The 21026-nt window shown below is 40.7% G+C and overlaps 1 protein-coding gene across 1 annotated transcript in view; it reads right to left on the minus strand.

Moving 5' to 3' along the window:
• The window catches only part of SND1 (staphylococcal nuclease and tudor domain containing 1), a 457708-nt gene that overhangs the window by 234357 nt on the left and 202325 nt on the right, over nt 1-21026 (minus strand). Inside the window, exon 12 of the mRNA XM_008154047.3 lies at nt 16462-16562. Within this exon, the coding sequence (XP_008152269.1) occupies nt 16462-16562 (101 nt within the window). The remainder of the gene's footprint in view (nt 1-16461; nt 16563-21026) is intronic.

The raw sequence follows: 21026 nt of genomic DNA on the forward strand, positions 1-21026 counted from the left end.
AATACATTAAGGAAACATAATATTAGTAGTTTATGCTACTTTCTTCTTCAAAAAGGCCAGATAAGGGCCTTAGGAAAGGAGAGTGAATGACTTGTCAGGTCACCCTATAAGTTGGAGGCAGAGCTAGAAAATAATCATCACCCATTAGCCCCTACATTGTTCTGCCATTCAGTACTTTTTCTAAGCAGAGTTGGTACAGGTGGAATTAAGTGGAGGTAAAAGACTGTGATTAGGGACCAAAAGTGACCCAAGAGAATACACATTGGTAAAGTTGGTTTTATTCCTGTCAGAAACAGAGTCAAGAATGTTGGTTTTGGAACTTCCTGTTTCCTCTACCCTTACCCTTTTGTAGTACTAATTAATATTTGGCTGCACATTAGAATTACTACTCAAAGCACCAATGCCAGGCCAATAAAACCAGAAGCTCAGGGGTGAAAATCAGTACTTTTAAAACACCAAACACTACAACTACATTTTAAATACAGGGCATTGACCTAGGACTATATCCCAAGAAACCAGAAACACCAATCAGAAAGGATATATGCACCCCTATGTTCATAGCGGCACAATTTATAATAGCTAAGATATGGAAACAGCCTAAGTGCCCATCAGCAGATGAGTGGACTAGAAAACTGTGATACAGTTATACAGTGGAATACTACGCTGCGGTAAAAAAAGAAGGAACTTTTAATATTTGCAACAACATGGATGAAACTGGAGAACATGATGCTAAGTGAAATAAGCCAGTAGGAGAAAGATAAGTATCACATGATCTCACGCATATGTGGGATATAATGATCAACATAATTTGATGAACAAGAATAAATCGATCTAGAGACAAACGGTAGGGGAGGGGGGTTAGAGAGACAAAGGACTTGTATGCATGCATATTAGCATAAACGATGGATACAGACACTTGGGGCAGTGAGGGCTTGCCTGGGGTGGGAATGGCTTCGGGGCGGGGGGGGGGGGGGGGCTCAATTGGGGGAAAAGGAGACATAAGTAAAACTTTAGACATTAAAAAAAAAAGAAAAAAAGATACAGGGTACCTTTTTTTTTAAGTGCCCTGGGTGGGTCTATTACGTAGTTTCTTGAAAAACTGCCCACACAGAAGAGTTCAACTAATACATTCTTCTTTTCCAGAATTTAAGGGCCCAAAGTTGACCTAATGTAGCTGAAGGCCCCCAGAACCATAAATGTGTCAAAGAACCTGGCATTCCCCCAAAGACCAAGAACCTAACAATTGTGGGTAGGGAATAAACCAAATTTTGGAATTGGTTCAGGATCAGCAAATTCATACCTATTGGTTCTATTTAGGTAGCAGGAAGACAAGAAATCGATTGTGGGAGCAACCACAGGGAACATGCCTCATCTTTGTCTCTTCAGAACAGAACTGCGAGTTCCATGCTGCATTTTCTAGGCAGCTGTGATGACAATAGCCCCCTCCAAGCTGTAGGCACCACTTGGGAGGGGGAGTTCTCCGCCTCTCAGGGGAATAAAGGACAAACAAGCAAACTCGTGGCCATGATGACAAAACTAGGCCTACGTATCCATTTTATTATTAGCCTGACATTAAACACCACTTAAAAACAAAACAAAACTACCCACCCACACAAACACACACCCCAAGGCAGAAAATTATATAATGGCATCTGGAATGATCTGCTCTGACAGTGAAAGTAGAACCAGACAAATCAGAGAGGTCTGCAAAGACCAAAATGGGGGTGGGGTAGCCCCAGAGAGCCATGTTCACATAACTCAATAGTTCATGCAAATGCTTTGTTTATAGGAAGGAGCTCAAAACAATGCTCTGGATTCTGGAAGGCTGCCATTCTACTCTGAGAAATTCTGAGCCACTATCAACTGGAAGAATAACTTCATGTTCTTATACCAAGCTCAATCATTCTAGATAAATCAGAAGAAAATTGTTTTGGCACAGGTTGCTTCTTGGGGTGGAAATTCAAGATAAGTTTCTCTAATGGGTCAGAAAGGAAAAAGGGGCCCAGTAAGAAGAATTCCACTACCTGCCCCATTATAGTTTATGGACCATGACCAGCCAGCTGGCACCACAGGAACATAGCAAGCCGTGTTTCTGTTCCCCAGAATCCATTACCAATTGGACCAAGACCACTGTCGGTGTGGCTAAGGTCTAGAATGTGGCAGCTTCTTTAGACTTTCACTGCATAAACAAAGTATAGAACCTCTGCAGGCGAAAACACTAGACATGAGTCTCCACCTATAAAATTAAGTTAAAACAAATATGTTTTCTGGTAGTCAACATTTTCCATAAGATTTAGAAGCCATAATATTTTTCACTCAATGATTCATCACTCGAATTTAAGCAACAAATGAACCAAGTTAAAAAGGCCAAGATTTTGTTATTTCTTATTCTCCACTTCCCTTTGTGTCAACTCTCACTCAATGGTCAGATCTCTCTCCACTGCCACAGGCTGTACTAAGTGACACAAGAGGAAACCGTTTCAGAGGGAGGTTTTGAGAAAGTGGTGACAAAAATAAATGCTTAACATAGTTGTTTCTTTACTTAAAAAAGAAAAAAAAAAGATGACTTTGCTATCAAAGTCAAGATGATGATTATTATTATTTTGGAAGGAGGAGGGATGATACAAGAACTGTAGTATAATTGCCCTTGCTACTGAACTGATACGTAAAATCACAATTTTAACACAATGGAAGCTCACATTAAGGCAACAGCCTGCTGAACCACAGTTGATATGTAAGCAGATATATCAGAAAGGCTTAAGGCTCCATGTACTAGTAAAATCCACACTGTAAACCTGATGGAAGGCAGTCTCAAGTTTCCTCTACCCTTTATGACGGTCATGCTATTAAACACCTCTGCATACTTGCATACATATTGACCTCCAAGGTCCAAGTAGTCCCTAAATCCCTCCAAGTTCCACTTGTTGTAAACATATTTTTACTGATAGCACAAAAATTCGCAAAGGCCTCACAACAAAAAGGGTTGTTCTCTACGTTCCACAGAGTCTGACTTTCAGTAAGACTTTAAGGTGGGGTCACAGCAGGCACTTCCTAGGACACTGAGTAGCACTTTGCCTTTTCAGATAAACAGACAGAAAGTAGAGAGGCAGAGATCACTAACTACAGCAAGTATATCCATGTAGGTTGCTTGTTACATAACTCTTGGTTTGAAAGATAGTCAATATGTGGCTTTCAATGAGGGATAAATTGTGTGCCTACTCAGTGGTAAATGTGTGTTAAACTTCTTGAAACATTAAAAATTATTCATGAAAATTTATTACTTCTACCTTTATGCAAGTACTTACCAATCACTACTGTGTTAACATAGTATACATACAATAGTTAGTGGAAAAATTGATGTAATTTAGCCATCATGACAATTTTAAAAGTGTGAAAAGAGATAAATCCAAACCAAAGTCTCTGCTATGAAACAATAAAAATGAACTACTACTACAAAAACTAAGCCATAATCCTATGGGGCCTTTTTGTTTTGTTTTTTAATTAACCTTTGAACATTTTCTATATCTTATTTAAGCTAATACTTAGAACATTCTGTGAGGGAGCAGTATTATCAGTAGACAAATTTGGCCAGGGGCTAGTGAGAAGAAAAAGAAGAGACTGGAATATAAAAATATTCAAGAAAAATTCTTACAAAAGGAAAAGGTTTAAGCAAAAAGAAGTATCTAAAGATGTTGAGGAGAGGACAAAGAGAGAAAGGACAGAAGTGACCACTGGATCTGAAATAAGGTCAAAGGACCCCAGGCTGATTTAAATACTTGATTGATTTGTTTTAATGACTAAGCTAAACATTTAAGATGCATTAGCACATTTTATCTTCACAACAGTTTGAGATTACCATTTCTCACACAAGAAAAAACAAAGGCTCAAGGTTACACAGCTAAGTAGAAGAGCTGAGGTTTTACCTCAGGTCTGCTCACCTCCAAAGCCTACCTTAGAAAAAATCAACAGAATCTTAACATCCAAGAATAACTTGCCTTAGACTTCACCTCAACACTATGGTTAGTGTTCTCATTCCTAAATTCTTAAAAAATAACCAGCGTTCAAAAGGAATACCCTCCAAATAGCAGCTATTATATTAGCATGAATAAATAATGGGTAATTCTACACTAATTTCTAAGCTTTTGAAAATGCTACTATAATTTTTATTATTCTTTTTAAAATTCACTCAGTATGAACTGGAGCAAATCCCTGTCAAGGAGCATCACAACTGGGAAATAGAAAAATCTATAAAAACGCCAGTTTTATTTCCCTCTATCACTTGGTACTTTGCTGGCTACAGGAACTGTAAAGAGAAAGGGGCTGAGACATGGCATAAAAAAGATAAAGAATTTTTGCTTACTGTTAACTATGTCAAATGTCTCCTTTTCCTTATCACATCAATTGCACTATCCAAAGGAATAAAGAAAGAACGCTCGAGGGAGGTAAGAATGGGAGACTGAGAATTTATGTCCACATGACAGAAAAGACAGATATGGACATGAATAAAGTCCTAATGGTGTTAAAAAACAAGAAAGTGTGTTAACAGCATATCAGAAAGTTTGCACAAATCCTGAAAGACAGAAAGCAGATGGTATGAGATTGGGGGGACATTTAGGGGCACCTCAAGGACCTTTATCGAGAAATACAAAGCACCACAGTGAGTAGGCTTTGGGGACATCATCTGACCAATTGGATCAGGAATACCATTCTGAAGAGCTGGGCTAGCCAGCCTCCCTCTGGTCCCTATGATGCCCACAGAGGTGCTAAGAGGGTTTTGACCTTAGCAAAACTCCAAGAAATACTCTACCAGCAAGTATAGCACAGACATTTCTTTGATTGCATATGTTTCTATTGATTTAAAGGGGAAGGAGGGAGAGGGAGAGAGAGAAACATCATTGATTAGAGAGAATTATTGACTGGCTGCCTCCGGCATGTCCCCTACTAGAGATCAACCCTGAAACCCAGACATGTGCCCTGACTAGGAATCAAACCCTGACTTCCAGGTTCGCAGGTCAATGCTCAACACTGAGCCACACCGGCTGGGCAATTGTATACTTTCTATGTGTGTTCCTGATTAGGTGACATTCACCCAAAAACCAACAAACCTCCCTAAACAAATAGAACTTTAAAGAAGAGCCGGGTCATGGGTAGACCACTTAAATCCTATGAAACTTTCTAGCCTAAGCACCAGCAAAATTAACCTCGGCTCACAGTTAAATCTCTAATGGCAGAGTAGCCTTTACCCCTGGGGCTCTCACGCTTCCTCCTCCTTCCAGATGAGGTAGTAGAGGGCTTTGTTTCCAATAGAGACCATTTTAATTAAAACATAAAATCTGATCCAGGGTGTAGCCTTTCATCACTAAACCCACTGTTTTAATACAGGAGGAGTGTCTTCACAGCTTTTTCTACTGCACCTGCAGGTTGCTAGCCAGCATAACAGCAGAAAACTATAGAGCAAAAAGCACAAAGGTTCTTGAAGCCACTAAAGCAGTCATGACTTCCTAAAGGAAGCTACTGTGATAGATTTCTCAACTTTACATTTTCAGATTTTTCTTTAGCTATTGCTAAAGCTCTCCCTTTAGCTCTCTTATTGTTTCAATACTGTAGTGTATTGGGGAATTAAAACCAACATGACTTCAACTTCATACCAATGAGATTACCCAAATGCTCAATGTCATATGAGATGGTTATAGGAGATACTTCAAAGAAATATATGTAATAGAACAGAGGGTAGGTGACTCATCTGGGGAAGAACCTTAGATGGAGTTTGTATCCTGAAAGAAAAGCAGAGGAATAGCTTTTGAGACAGAATTGGCCAAGTACATTGCAGGTCCTACCCCTGCCCCCCATGTCCTATGCCAACCCAGTGAGAAGCACTGAACCTCTCTACTGGCTGAGGAAAAACCCCTGTGCTTTGACGATTTTAGTCAGTTCTAAAATTTGCCTGCTTCCTCTGTGTTCCAGGTCCAGATACTTTCAGGAACAAATAAAGAAGACTGCCTTTGATGTTTCCTACTGCCAACTCAAATCTGGTCCTTCCTTCATAAATATAGATCAATGTCCACAAAAATACTTGAGAACTTATGAATGAAAAGAAATAAGAGAAACAAAGAACAACTGGTCATGGGGAAATAGATAAGTCAATGGAAGAGGGTGGTGTGTTTTTTTATTTTTAAAGAGTATTCTCAGATATATCAGAGAAAATACTGTATTCAGGATGCTATTAAAATAGAATACTTAAAGAAAAATTTTAAATATAAGTGCTGAAATTTTTTTAAAAATTTGAATGAGCAAGAGTCAGAGAACAGCCTCTATAAATGTCATGAGGGCACAAATCATTTCAGTTTTAGGACTAGCAATATATTGCTAATGCCTAACACAGTGCTTAGTACATACCAGACATTTTATAAATTACTTCCTAAATGAACTAAGTAAATGAATGAGTGACATGAAAGAGACCAGGAATGCATGAAAATGAGTCAATATACATGGCTGTCTGCCTAAGTGAGCAGGAAAATAATGTTGAAGACATCTCCTTGAATGTAGAAGAAAAATGTAAAGGAGATCTTTAAAACAAATGGAAGGAAAGTTAGAGATATGAAGCATAAGATACAATATATTGAAAGTTAGAGATATGAAGCATAAGATACAATATATCGGAGTCAGGGGCAAAGAGAAAGAAAATAATTCAAGAAAAAAAAGGGGGGGGGAGGGGAGGGGGCGGGAATCTCCTTGAGTTGAAGACATGGGTGTTCAGAGGTAAAAAGCAAATTGAGTATAGGTTGTTGTTTTTAGTGAGGGTAGGGGGTGGGGGTGGGGAGCACGGGGAAATGGTGGTGGAGTATGTGGATGTTGCACAGACACGCTCCCAGGAACAAACTGGAATTACAACTAACATACAGAAAAACTTCCTGAATAATCAATGGAAGACTGGCTAGAAAGAATCCGGATAACCAAGGACCGAAAGTGGAGACCACATAGAGGCTGTAAAAATACAATCTGTCAGAAAATGTGTTTTCTAATCATATTATGTAACACTGTTTTCTTCTGAAATGGCTTTACTTTGATTTTCCAAACTAATAAACATTTTCAGAGTATTTTTAAAACAAGCCAATTGAGTATTAAAAAATAAACACCACCAAGAAATATTTTAATAAAATTTCAAGAAACAACAAATAAACAAAATTTCCAGAGACAGATAAGCTTTCAGAGTCAAAAAGAATAACTTTCTGAGATATAGTGGCAACTGCACATGAAAATGTGCAAGAAGGAAAATGATAGACATACACACACACACACACACACACACACACACACACACACACACAAAGAGAATTAACATTTATTTGGGATTCAACAACATAGGACTCTTTTCTAGAGGTTTAATCACTCTACCATACTTCTTGGTCCAACAGTAACACTCACACAATTATAACTGCTACTAGAGGCCCAATGCATTAAGATTCCTGCAAGAATGGGCTTCCTTCCCCTGGCTGCTGGCACTGCCTTCGCTCCGGCCAGAGCCGCTTTTCCACCTTCCCACGCTGCCCAGAGGCCCGAAGCGGCTGGGGCAGTGTGGAACGCCTGCATCGTCACCATGGCGATGGCACAAGCATCTGGCCACTTGGTGCCTGTGTATGCAAATTAACCCTCCATCTTTGATAGGATAATTTGCATAATCACTCCTGATTGGCTGGTGGTCGTTACGAAGGTACGGTCAATTTGCATCTTTCGCTTTTATTAGTGTAGAATGGAGTGGGTATGGATCAATTTATAAGCAAACCTTAGAAGTCCATTATAGTGACAGAGGAGAAATGCAATAAATAATATAAATCTGATAACAGGAAAAATATAACATTTTTAAAAGGGGGGGGGAATGTAAGCATTCGAATTTCCTAATACTTTTATTATAAAGTTAATCAGAAGCAGAATAACTGAAAATTATAGAATTCACTATAAAATAATAACAAAATTAGGGGATAAAGAGTGTAGGTAATAGTGTAAATACTCATCTTTAATATAAGCTAGTAAATAAATACTGTTTAGAGCAAAAAAAATTTTAAAAATCAGTAGTGTTAATTTATAAAGTTACAAGGATAATCATCCAAAAAAGTGAACAGCAGACAGTGTTAGGAAGTTGGTGTCCGTGCCTCTGCCAGGTGAAGCAGGCGGACATGGAGCAGGATGGGTACCACCATGAACTGTCAGGATTCACAGAGCTCCATCAACACTGAATGGCCCACGAGCTATAATGTGTGGTGGAAAAGGACAGATGGGCTTCATGTGAGCATTTTTATTTTGTCTACTCAGAGGTTAAGGTACTGCCTCATTAAAAAAAAAAAAATGAAAATATAAGGATTATCTTTCATTTATATTTTAATCTGTTTCTAAGTGGTACAGTCTCTAAAAGTCCCTGGGAAAACCTGAAGAGAAAAGAACCTTTGTAAGCACTATTTAAATAAAGTCACTTATTCTTAAAGAAAAAAACAAACAAACAAAAATCTACATAAACACAATCCTGTAGGTGGCAAGGACAATGAATACCCACAGGACTCTTGAGCAAAGAAACGCTGAGAACTGCAGCTAGGATAGCCTTACTACTCAGAACCATCTTTGTTCACTGCTATACTCCCAGTGGCTGGCACATAGTAGGCGGTCAACGAATATTTGTTGAATGAACAAACAGATAAATGAATTGTTATAGTAGGCAGCTATAGAAGCAGCAACCTGTCCCTTCTCTGGGCCCAGTACTTCACTCAGCTACTCTGAGGAAATCAGAATGAATGGACAGCATTTTTACTTTTTCAAACAGGCCTCTGAGATTATTTTGAATATACTTATCTATATCTCTAAACATTCCATAATGTTCCTCCCTTATGATAAGCTCCCCTTATCTGGAGAAAACTTTCCCTTTCCCCAGGCCCTCCAAGTTATATACTTTGGGAAACTGATGAAAGGGAGCTTTCTAAGGATCAGCTCAGAAAATATTAAGCCAACCAATACCTGACACTATACTCAATTAATATTTAACAAAAAAAAAGAATAAAGAAAAAGGAAAGAAAGAGAGTACATGGTGCTCAGCGAAGGATTCTGCTGATTGGTATGTATGATACAAGGGTTCCACTATGAAAAACTTAATTGAACTTCAATATAGACATGATGGTAATATAATAATCTGAAACAAAGATGTCTTTAAAGAAATAGGATTTGGATGCATGGATAGACAACAACAAAATAATTAAATAAAAGAGAGCTCTGTCTGAAACTAACTAGTGTTTCCCTGACTCCCACACTGAACCCTTAGCAAAAGCCATGTTCCTTCTTATAAGCGCTTTATGGGACCAGTCTCTTAAAATGACAGCTATATACTAGCAGGAGATAGGTGACGTTATTCAACTAATTTCTTCCAGGGTATTCTAAACCAGTGGTCGGCAAACTCATTAGTCAACAGAGCCAAATATCAACAGTACAACGATTGAAATTTCTTTTGAGAGCCGAAAACCGACTTCTGCGCATGGGCCATGAAGTTTCAATCACACTGTACGTACGCGCCTGCACGTGGTATTTTGTGGAAGAGCCACACTCAAGGGGCTAAAGAGCCACATGTGGCTCGCGAGCTGCAGGTTTGCTGACCACTGTTCTAAACGAATTGCCACAGAGACTTCCAATGGCTACCAAATGGTAGACATGCATACTTCTACCACTCAAAACAGCAGAAGTAGCACAATTATATAAATCAAGCTGCCTATGACTTCCAGAAAACAACCTAAGGTGCTCTTTCGGGGGGGGGGGGGGGGGGGGGGGGAGTTTGATTCGGTGTTTATGATTTAAGGTGGGGATGGGCCTTATTCTGGAGTATTCTTTTTCTGTCAAAGTAGGGAAATATTCGGGGGGTGGGGGCGGGGGGAGGCACTAAGTTTGATTAAATGTAACCAATAAGTCTGCAGGGAAAAGGGTTGGTTACTACCCAGATCCTACCTATTGGCTGAGCCACTGGCATTAATATTGTCTCTACTTCCTTAGGAGTCAAAAAAGTACTTTACTTTCAGTAAGAACACTAGGCCAGAAAATAAAGTTTCTTCTTATGTTTAGCTAGAATGTCAGATCTTAGTATGTATTAAAATTTGAAAACTCTGACAGGAGTTTTAGCCTGACAGTGAAAGCCTTAAAGCTAGGAACTCAGGACAGAAAAGCTGGGGACTGCATGACACATATTCGCACTGTGCTGAGAAAAGCCAAACTGGAGTATCGTAGAAGGACAAGACTTAACTTCATGCTCAGTCACTAATGCAACAGCTGAGGAAAGACGTTATGACTGCAAACTGGAACCCGTGAAAAAGAAAGCAGCAGCAAAAGAAGTCACTTCCTTGTAAGTTTAATAGTCTGGTTTATATAAATACTAGAGGCCCGGTGCACAAAATTTGTACATTGTAGGGTGGGGGGTGTCCATCAGCCTGGATTGCAAGAGGGCACAGGCCAGGACGAGGGACCACACTGGTGCATGATCAGGGCCGGGGAGGGACGCAGGAGGATGGCCAGAGGGGAGGGTCCACAGGAGGGCTCCAGGGCATGTCCAGCCAGTCTCACTCAGTCCTGATTGGTCAGACCCCAGCAGCAAGCTATCTTACCGGTTGGAGCGTCTGCCCCCTAGTGGTCATTGCAGGTCATAGTGAGCAATTGAGCAGCCTTAGCATATCATTAGCATATTATACTTTGATTGGTTGAATGGCCGACCAGATGACTGGACACTTAGCATATTAGGCTTTTATTATATAGGATAACTAGAGGCCCAGTGCACGAAATTCATGCGGGGGAGGGGGGTGTCCCTCAGCCGAGCCTGCACCCTCTCCAATCTGGGACCCCTCGAGGGATGTCCGACTGCCTGTTTAGGCTCGATCCCAGTGGCATCGGGCCTAAACGGGCAGTCGGACATCCCTCTCACAATCCAGGACTGCTGGCTCCCAACTGCTCGCCTGCCTGCCTACCTTCCTGATTGCCCCTAACTACTCCCCCGCCAGCCTGATTGATGTCTAACTGCTCCCCTGCCAGCCTGTTTGCCCCCAACTTCCCTCCTCTGCCGGCCTCGTCACCCCTAACTGCCCTCCCCTGCATTCTTGATTGCCCCCAACTGCCCTCCCTTGCAGGCCTGGTCCCTCCCAACTGCCCTCCCCTGCTGTCCTGATCGCCCACAACTGTCCTCACTTGCAGGCCTGGTCCCTCCCAACTGTGCCCTCCCCTGCTGGCCATCTTGTGTCCACAAGGGGGCAGGATCTTTGACCACATGGGGGTAGCCATCTTGTGTGTTGGAGTGATGGTCAATCTGCATATTACTCTTTTATTAGATAGGATAGAGGCCTGGTGCATGGGCGGGGGCCAACTGGTTTGCCCTGAAGGGTGTCCCGGATCAGGGTGGGGGTTCCCTTGGGGCATGGGGCGGCCTGGGCGAGGGGCCTGTGGTAGTTTGCAGGCATGCCATGCCCCCCATTGACCCAAGCAGAGGCCCTGGTATCTGGGATTTATTTATCTTCTACAATTGAAACTTTGTAGCCTGGAGCTGAGCCAAGCCTTCTGCTCGCTCCATGGTGGCAGCCATTTCTGTTGGAATTTATTTATCTTCTATAATTGACACTTTGTAGCCTTAAACAGAAGCCTGGGCTGGCCAGGGTGTGCGGAAAGCTTGGCTTCCTCCTTCGCCAGGGAAACCCAAGCCTCCCTCTTGCTCTCTGTGGCCACAGCCATATTGATTGGGTTAATTTGCATACTCGCTCCTGATTGGCTGATGGGCGTGGTTTGTGTGTATAGCAGAGTGATGGTTAATTTGCATATTTCTCTTTTATTAGATAGGATAAAGACAAACTCTATCTATGAAGAACCCAAAAAGACACAAAGGAAGTTCATAAAGATGGCTTTGAGCCTACTGGAAGACAACCCTTAAACAAAGAGGGAACTAAGATGTCCAAGCCCAGTAGAGCTTGACAACATCTCTGCTAGCAAGGCCCTAAACTTGAAGCAGCATCAAGGAGAACTGCAATCAGTGGCTTTTCATGGATAACAGGGAGAGGGGGGCAGGGGAAGCAGAGATGGGCAATGCAGGGGACCAGTAGATTGAAATAATGTTTCCAATAGCACTGTTACAAAAAACAAATCACCTCTCAAAAAGCATGACCTAGTGCAGAAAATAGATGGGCATTTCCTAATTGTGCCTACTCCATAGTTCCATCTCTGGCAGTCACTTTCCGAAAATGGGCCATGCCTATTATCTCCTGCTATTGTGAAATGCTTCACATAATGGAAAGCACTGGGGAAATACCTTAGTGACACTATATCTTCTGGGTGTGTGACAATTTTCCAGGAATAGGGGTTGGGGTGGTGCTAATTATAAATGTGTATGTGTGAGGCTTGACACTAAGTTAAGGTGCCCCTTTATAAATGTGAACAAATTTTCTTTTAACACTCTTTGCAAATGTGATATGCAGAAAGACATGAGCAACCAGTTAATAGATTATATAGGTTTGAAAAATTGGAGCTCAAAGTAATAGAAAAGTCCAGCACAAGTAAAGGTCACCCCAGAAAAATCTCACTCTTCAAGAAGGCTCTGGCAATAACGGAAGAAAGAGATTTTAATCACTGGAGCTAATTACATGGAAGACTAAATCACAAGAAGAGTTATTTAAGTGTCTTAAATACAATAAAAAGTAATTAACAGGAAGTGCCATCTTGACAGTTTCATGTCACAAACGGCATAAAAGGATCAGCTAATTCCCAACCTGGGAGCCAGAGAAGGAGAAACAACTCAAAGTTTGATCTTTTTACTTTTTTATTTAAACTGTTTTGATTAGCAAATAACAACTCTTGCCAACTCCACAGCGAAGTTGTTTAAAAAAAATTTAATCTAGTAGAGGAATGATGATCCTCATTTTAATTGATTCCCCAGAGGGCAAGAGATGGGGAGTTGAAGACTGTGTCACACCAGACTCCTTCCCAAACATCAAGAGAAAAACAGAAGAATCAGACTGAACCCTATGGAGGATATAGGCAATTCACACACTTGGACATCTAAAATACATTTAAAAATCTGCTTTGAAATAACCTGTTAAGAGTTTCCATCTCAGCTGCTTCGTCTTCCTCATTCCCCTGGAATCAGCAGCTTGGGTCAGAGAATGCCAGCTGATCTCTCAAATAACAGGAAAGCCTGTTATTTTATAGATCTACAAAAGCCTATATGTTATTTTATAGATCTATAAAAGCCTATATGTTATTTTATAGATCTACAAAAGCCTATATGTAGAGGGGTAAGCCAACAGATGATGACAGACATAATTTAGATTGGCTTGCTTGTTAATTCTACAGCATTTCTACGAGCTTGGACAAAGCCTGTCTTGGAAAGAGGCAATGCATTACTACAAAAGCTCTCCTAACTAACTTTCCCTTAACTGACCTGGACTTTCTGTAACTCACTAAATTTTTGGCTGATGACAGTAGAGTGTTGAGGGCCACTATGGCACACCTGTGTTCCAGTCTGTTGTGTTATTTGTTTCTGTCTCCATATTTATATATACTGGTTGTGCTTGTTATTTTAATTATGTAATTTATTAATGCTATATTAATAATGAAATATAAATACAAAAAGGATGTCTATAAAAACAGACGAAAACTTCAAAAAGGTTTAATAAGAAAAATGGCTGCAAAATAAATATGAGCTGGCCAACTATAATAGAAGGGGAAGGCATATATCACAAAAATCTAGGGTTCCATGATTAGCGTTTTTAAGTCCTCACACCAGATAGGAAGTTATGCAGTTCACCAGAATATCACAGATCATGCTGCCCATACATCAAAGATTTGGAAATACATGTCTGTTTCTGTGTTTAAAATTAAATTAAAATATTTGAAATAAAAAAATTAAATCCCCTTCTCTAGCCAATGTTTTTAAACAACTAAGCATTAAAGTCAGATGGAATGCTTACAGTATACCTTAATTCTGAATATAAGCCAAGTATTTGGACATTTTTATTAAATACATTACCTCAACTCTTCTACACTATTAGGAATTAAGTATAGAAAAATCAGGAAAAAAAAGGTAAACAAAATCAAGGCCAAGGGAAAGGAAAGAGAAGCTATGAGTAAGACTGGAATGCAGAGGCATGCTTCCAGGTACACTTTCTAGAATGTACGATCTTGGCACTGAGCTTCCAATAATCAAACAAAAGAGGAAAACTATCAGAAACAAGTTTTTCAATATTGATCAATAAAAACAAACCTTAACTAAAAAAAAAAAAAGAAACCTCTAAGTACTCCCTGTTATGCTTCATAAAGGGACACTTTGCAATACAGTACACAAATCATTCACAAATTTATTGAACTCCTACCTTACACTGAATATTGAGACTACAACAAGGAATAAAAAAAGACGAAAATCACTATCTTCAAGGAGCTTAATATCTAGTGAGGGCTGGTCTCGACAATATCACTAAATTTTCTATTTCTCCCAAATTTAGCTGAGTAGTTTCCTCCAAAGTCTAGTTTAGTAAAAACAAACCTAAGAGGGAACTCTATGCTTCTCGGGTACCCTGCCAGACTGGTCTAATTCAAGGTAAATCATTTAAAAAAATACATTACTTATAATCTAACTAGAAGAACCAAGAAGTAGAAGGTCAAGGTTACCATTCTTGGCAGGAACCTTAAGTACAGATACACGATGTTGTCAATTATGACTAATCAATTGTGATGTTAACTGACCAAACTGATAAAAAGGTTGGCATCCTCTTACCAAGAGCATTGGCTGGACATAGTTACCCAACCTCTGCAGAAAGACAGGCTAGCCTGAGGAGTAATTTTGTTCAAAGCCAAGATCAATGCAGTTGAAACCCCAAGGTTTCATGGCATGGGCATGGCCAGGACACCCTACTCTGTAAAAAATTTTAAACCAGTTGTCTCAAATTGTCTTTTAAAAATCCTTATAGAATACACCCTAAAAAAAAAGAAAACAAAACCGAAAGGAAAAGAAAAAAAGAACATTCCCAGAATACCTAATTTTAAGCAGTGTAAATTTACTTTAAAAATATACCTCGGTGGTAACTAAATGGAAAAAAAATCTACTCTAAAAGATTGTTAGATAAACAGGGGAGAAAGCCATCTGCCCAAAATAAAGATGTGCATTTTTACAGTAGTGATGTTGTTTTTACCAGTAAGTATGAGAAGCAGTTATCTACGGAAAGTTATCTTATTTGTGACAGTAAAAATTTTAATATAGGAAATATTAACATTCCAGCTCTCCATAGTAGGGAAGCTTGCATCAAGCTCCCTAAGAAGTGATGATGAATTGATAATAAATATTTCTAGTTATACAGATAGAAGAATGGTCACAATATTGCCTATATTCTCCCATTTCAAAATTATTACCTAACTTGTCACGAAGCTGTTTCTAACAAACATAATATCTGTGATGGTGTTGAGGTAATGACATCAAAAGCCTATATTAAGTTCCTCTCAGCAAAAAGGAAGCCTCAGATTGTTATAGGAGTGGCAACAGTGGCTAAAAATACTTATTTCCAAATGTGGTAACAGAGTGAAGGGAAAAGGTTCCTGTTTGGTGGGAGAGCTTCTGGAAGGTAAATTAGCTGCAAGATCCTCTTTCCTTTCAGAGGCTTGCTGGAGCGAAGAGGTGTTTCTCCTAACGGGTTTCATTGTGCTTTCAGTAAGACAATTCCCGCTTTAATGAGAAACCTATTCTTGTCTTCCCTTCCATCATGCTCCCTTTAAAAGAAAAATACCAGTTTGGTAACAAACAGCACTTAAGATTGTTAAATAGAGAAGGAAACAGTTACCATGCTGGTATATTTTATGCAGAGGAAGAATTGCTACCAGGGACTGACTGTTTTAATATTTATTGTGGAAGCAAGGCCCAGCAGGCTTCCTCCTTCCCCCATCAGATACCTCCCTCCATAGACTATTCATCAATCAAGCTCTCAAGAGACTTCGGAATATAACCAGGGGACAGCCAGCACAGTATAAGGGGAAGACCCTGTCATCTACTGATTACGTACATCTACACAAAGAAAATGTCCAATTAACCTCACTTCTTCCTTCTGTTGTTTGTGGGGTGTTGTTTTTCTCTTTTTTTTTTTTTTGGGGGGGGGGGAAGATCTATAATTGAATTTCCTAAACTTGGATAGTACCTAGGGCCTGATTGACACTCAATAAATGGCACTATTAATAGTAACAATGTGTGCTACATAGTGCCAAGTACACAGAGCCCAATAAATCTTAAAAAGCAATAATGATGAAGTAAATGATTAGCTAGTGAGTGATTAAAAAGTACTTTGCAAACATAAAATGCTACACAGGCACACAACAATCATAAATCACTGTGCTAAGAGCAACGGAAAGCAAATCAGGGTGAAAGGAAGGAGAAATGTGAATGAGGAAAGAATTCTTAGTTATGGTTGGCTAAGCACTCACATTCCTCCAATGGTGACAGTGGCACAGGTACGCTCTGAAAAGGCAGGCACCGTTTCTGTGGCTGGGCTGGCTGCTCTAATGTAGTCCACAGTCACATTGACCTGAAAATAAAAAATCAAGGAAGTTAAGGTTGGGACCTTGCAACACAGCTACTCGTGTCCAGACGACTGTGAAATCTCACCTCATTCATAGTTTGATTTTCTGGATCTAAGATTTTAAATAGCAACAACTGAAAGACAGCTGAGCCACACACTGGTCAAAATTATCTGCACAAAAACCTTAACTGAGAGAGGACTGTTACCCCAAATTCTTAAATCTCAACTATAAGAAAATTAACAACCCAAGTCTCACCAAAAAAGACTTAGAGATGGCAAATATGTATATGAAAGATGCTCCACACTGTATGTCATTGGGGAAATGCAAATTAAAACAACTACACACCTATGCTGGCGAGGATGTGGAACAGGAATTCTCATTCATTGCAAGTGGGAATGCAAAATAGTACAGCCACTTTGAGACACAGTTTGGCGGTTTCATACAAAACTAAACATACTTTTACCATACGTTTCAACAGCTGAAAACTTATATCTACACAAAAACCTACGTATAGATGTTTATAGCAGCTTTATATATAAATGCCAAAACTTGGAAGCAACCAACATGTCTTTCAGCAGCTGGATGGATAAATAAACTGTGGTTCATGAAGTCAAAGAAATGTTATGGAGCTCTAAAAAGAAATGAGCTATCAAACCATGAAAAGACACAGGAAATACATAAGAGAAATAAGCCAATCAAAAAGCTTCATACTGTTTAATTCCAACTATGACATTCTGGAAAAGGCAAAACTATGAAGAAAGTAAAAAGATCAGTTGCTGCCAGGGGCTAGGAGGACAAGACAGGGATGAACAGGCACAGCAGAGGATTCTTTCGGCAGTGAAATTACTCTGTATGCTCCTATAATGATGGATACATGTCATTACACACTTGCCCAACCCCACAGAAAACACATCACGGAAAGTGAACCCTAACATAAGCTACAGGTTCCTCAGTTATAACAAATGTACTACTCTGGTGGGGGGCTGTGATAGTAGCAGGTGGGGGCGAGGAGGGGAACTCTGTACTTTCTGTTCAACTTTACTGTGAACCTAAACCTGCTCTAAAAAATACAGTTGCTGTGGTTTTGTTTTTTGTTGTTGTTTTTTTAAGGTGACTGAAACAACAAAAAAAAGAGACAAATGGATGCACATGTAAGGTCCCACAAAAACCATACTGGACAGAGCAGAGGTCCACAGCGGCTCTACAGAACTCCTCCATATTATGGCAACAGAGTTCTTTAACCTTCAGCCTTCTCTGAACCAGTTTTTTAAAAATATGGAATGCTTCCACAGAAAAGTTCCACATAATTCTCAAGGATCAAGTGAAGAACTACCAAGAAGAACGAACAAGAAGACAATCCCAAAGATGCTTGGAACTGGTTTCACAGTATGTGAAGCTAAACAACACAGCTAATTACACCCAATACCAACAGAGTTGGAGTTAGGAAGTTTTTGAAACAACAAGGACAGAATGGACCTGAAGAACCTTTACATTCTGAGTTAAAAAAGGGTATGTATCCAAACAGTTAAGGAAGTTAGGAGCCTAAAATAGGGAAGCTGCCTAACCCCAGTATATATTAAATACTAGTGGCCCGGTGCATGAAATTCGTGCAGGCGGTGGTGTTCCTCAGCCTGGCCTGCACCCTCTCCAATCTGGGACCCCTCGAAGGATGTCCTACTGCCAGTTTACAGGGATCGGGCCTAAACCGGCAGTCGGACATCCCTCTCACAATCCAAGACTGCTGGCTCCATCCGATCACCTGCCTGCCTGCCTGATTGCCCCTAACCACTCTGCCTGCTGCCTGCTCACCCCCAACTGCCCACCGCCGCTGGCCTGCTCGCCCCCAAATGCCCCCCCCCCGCCAGCCTGATCACCCCCAACTGCCCCCTCTGCTGGCCTGCTCGCCCCCACTTACCCTCCCCACTGGCCTGCTCACTCCAAACTGCCCGCCCCCGCCGCTGTCCTGATCACCTCCAACTGACCCCCACTGACGGCCTGCTCACCCCCAACTGGCCCCCTGCTGGTCTGCTTACTCCCAACGGCCCCTGCTGTCCCATCCTGGCCTGATCACCCCCCCCCACCCCCCCGGCGACCCAAGGTCCCAGCCCCTCCTTTTTATCTTTTTCCTTTAATTTTTTTTTCCCAGCCGCCTCCTTGAGCGGTGGCCAGGGCCAGCTGGAAGCAAGTATCTAGGATTTGTTTATCTTCTATAATTGAAATGTTATAGCCTTGAGCGGAGGCCAGGGCCAGCAACGGCGAGCGAGAAGCTTAGCTTCCTCCATCGCCAGGGAAACCCAAGCCTCCTGCTTGCTCCAGCTCCATGGCCAGCCACCATCTTGGGTGGGTTAATTTGCATATTTGCTCCTGATTGGCTGGTGGGTGTGGCTTGGTATAGCAGAGTGATGGTTAATTTGCATGTTTCTCTTTTATTAGTGTAGACATGGATTATGGGCATACTGAGCAATGCTTTTTTTCTCTGTGAAACCTTTTGAGATAAACATGTTTATGTGTCAAAAGAAACAAGTATGTGACATCCCTTAGCAAACACACAGGGTTTTGTTTTATAATTAATGTATATGCTTGGCTTGGGTCATGACCAAGTTTCATACCTGTACGGAAGAGTCACATTGGATCAAGCAGCCTGAAGCCACAGCCTGAAAGTCCAGAATTCCATTTTCTAAACATGTCTTTAGTTCCCACTGATCAGGTTAAAGATAGCCTACAGCACAAGCATCAAGTTCAGCCACGCTGCTGGTGAGCACCATTAAAATCCTTTCAAACTGTCTGTTTCAAAAACTCATTTTAAAATGAATATGAAATTTTTAAAAGGGCAGCTGCCTCAAAACTCCAGCTGTCAGATCACGCTCTTGAACACTCCATCTAGTCACATTTCAAAAGCAACAAGGAGCCATGCCAGAGAGAAAGCAAATTAAGAGCTAAGGGTAAAAAGTATTGTCATAATACAGTAACACAGAAAAGAAGACAATATAAAGATGACGCCTACAGTCAGGTGTCTGCACTGAAATTATTGCTCAGTCTTACCCACTTTTCTAAAGCTAAGGAGATGCGCAGAGTATGTGGGAAACATGATCAGGCTGGGTTGGGAGTGAGGGTGAACAACTTATACCTCCAATGAAGAGGTTTCAGTAGTTTCCACGTGTGCAGCTAACCAGGATTAGTACAGGCCCAAGACAGGGCAAGGAACAGGAGGTCTACACACAGAGGGGCATGGCTGACTCAAATCCTGCAGAGGGGAAGAAGGTCTCTCTATGCTGTCTACGTTGATATAACTGACTGTCCTCTGGCAAGGCCCTACAACAAAGTTACAGAAACAGGAAGAGGGTCAGAAGAGCACTTGGATCTCTGGTGGAGTTATAGCAAAATCACACAGGAAATCAGCAGTGTACAGAGCTAACTCAAGGGTACCCACACCATGGAATGTAAAGTAACTCAGGGCCCCATTTTCAAAGGGCATAGCTACTTTGGCTCAGTGGATAGAGCATTGGCCTGTCAACGGAAGGGTCTTGGGTTCGATTCTGGTACAGGGTACATGCCCGAGTTGTGGGCTCGATTCCCCAGTAAGGGGGCATAAGTTTCTAACTCTTTTCCTCTCCCTTCCTCTCTGAAAACAATAAAACCATATATTTTTTAAAAAGGGCATAGACACATGTATGGTTTATTTGAGGGCATTTGGTGGCAAGTCAAAAAATATGTGGAGCTGGGGAAAAAGGTCCACATATCCTTTCACTCAATCCATCTAATAAGGTCAAGCCCTCAATTCTATTACCATGGGAAACAAATTCATCCCTGCTTATAAATAAACTAAGTGAATTTCAAGGTTACCTTGTACCTACCAATGCCAAGTCTCTTCCTCAGCAGACAGTGGGGGAGAGCAGCTCTTCAGTGCCAAATACACAGCACAAAGTCACATTAACTCTCTACCCAGAAGGAATGCCTACTCATCAAGAAGGACACTTGAGCGGTAGTGGTAATAATGGTGGAGGTGATGATAACAAAAAATGAACACTGAGCATCTCATCTTCCAATCCAAAAGGCCAAAAGACACACCATCCCAAAAATGTCCCTCACGAAGATCAATGGGAAGAGGGGGAAAAAAGTCTTTAATCTTCAATAACCAAAAGAACCAAGAGCTACATTTACCTGCTAATTAATTCTTTCCTATATCTAGAGAAAAGGAATTGAAAATAAGTATGAGATTAAAGAGCTCATTGGGGAGGCATCATATTAAAGAAAAAATCTCAAATACAAATGAGGCCCTGAGAATAGCCCACAGCCAAGACACAACCTGCAGGAGCTATGACAAATCAGGAATTGAAGTCAATGTGTAATTAGCATTTATGTCCCTCTCCTGTGGATTCTGAGATCTGTTCCCCTACCTTGGAGTTTTTCATCTCTAGATACTCTTCACTGACTTTTCAATCATTTGAAAAAGAAACATAGTTTAAACA

The sequence above is a fragment of the Eptesicus fuscus genome, chromosome 14, assembly GCF_027574615.1.
Source record: "Eptesicus fuscus isolate TK198812 chromosome 14, DD_ASM_mEF_20220401, whole genome shotgun sequence".
In the NCBI taxonomy this organism is placed as follows: domain Eukaryota; kingdom Metazoa; phylum Chordata; class Mammalia; order Chiroptera; family Vespertilionidae; genus Eptesicus; species Eptesicus fuscus.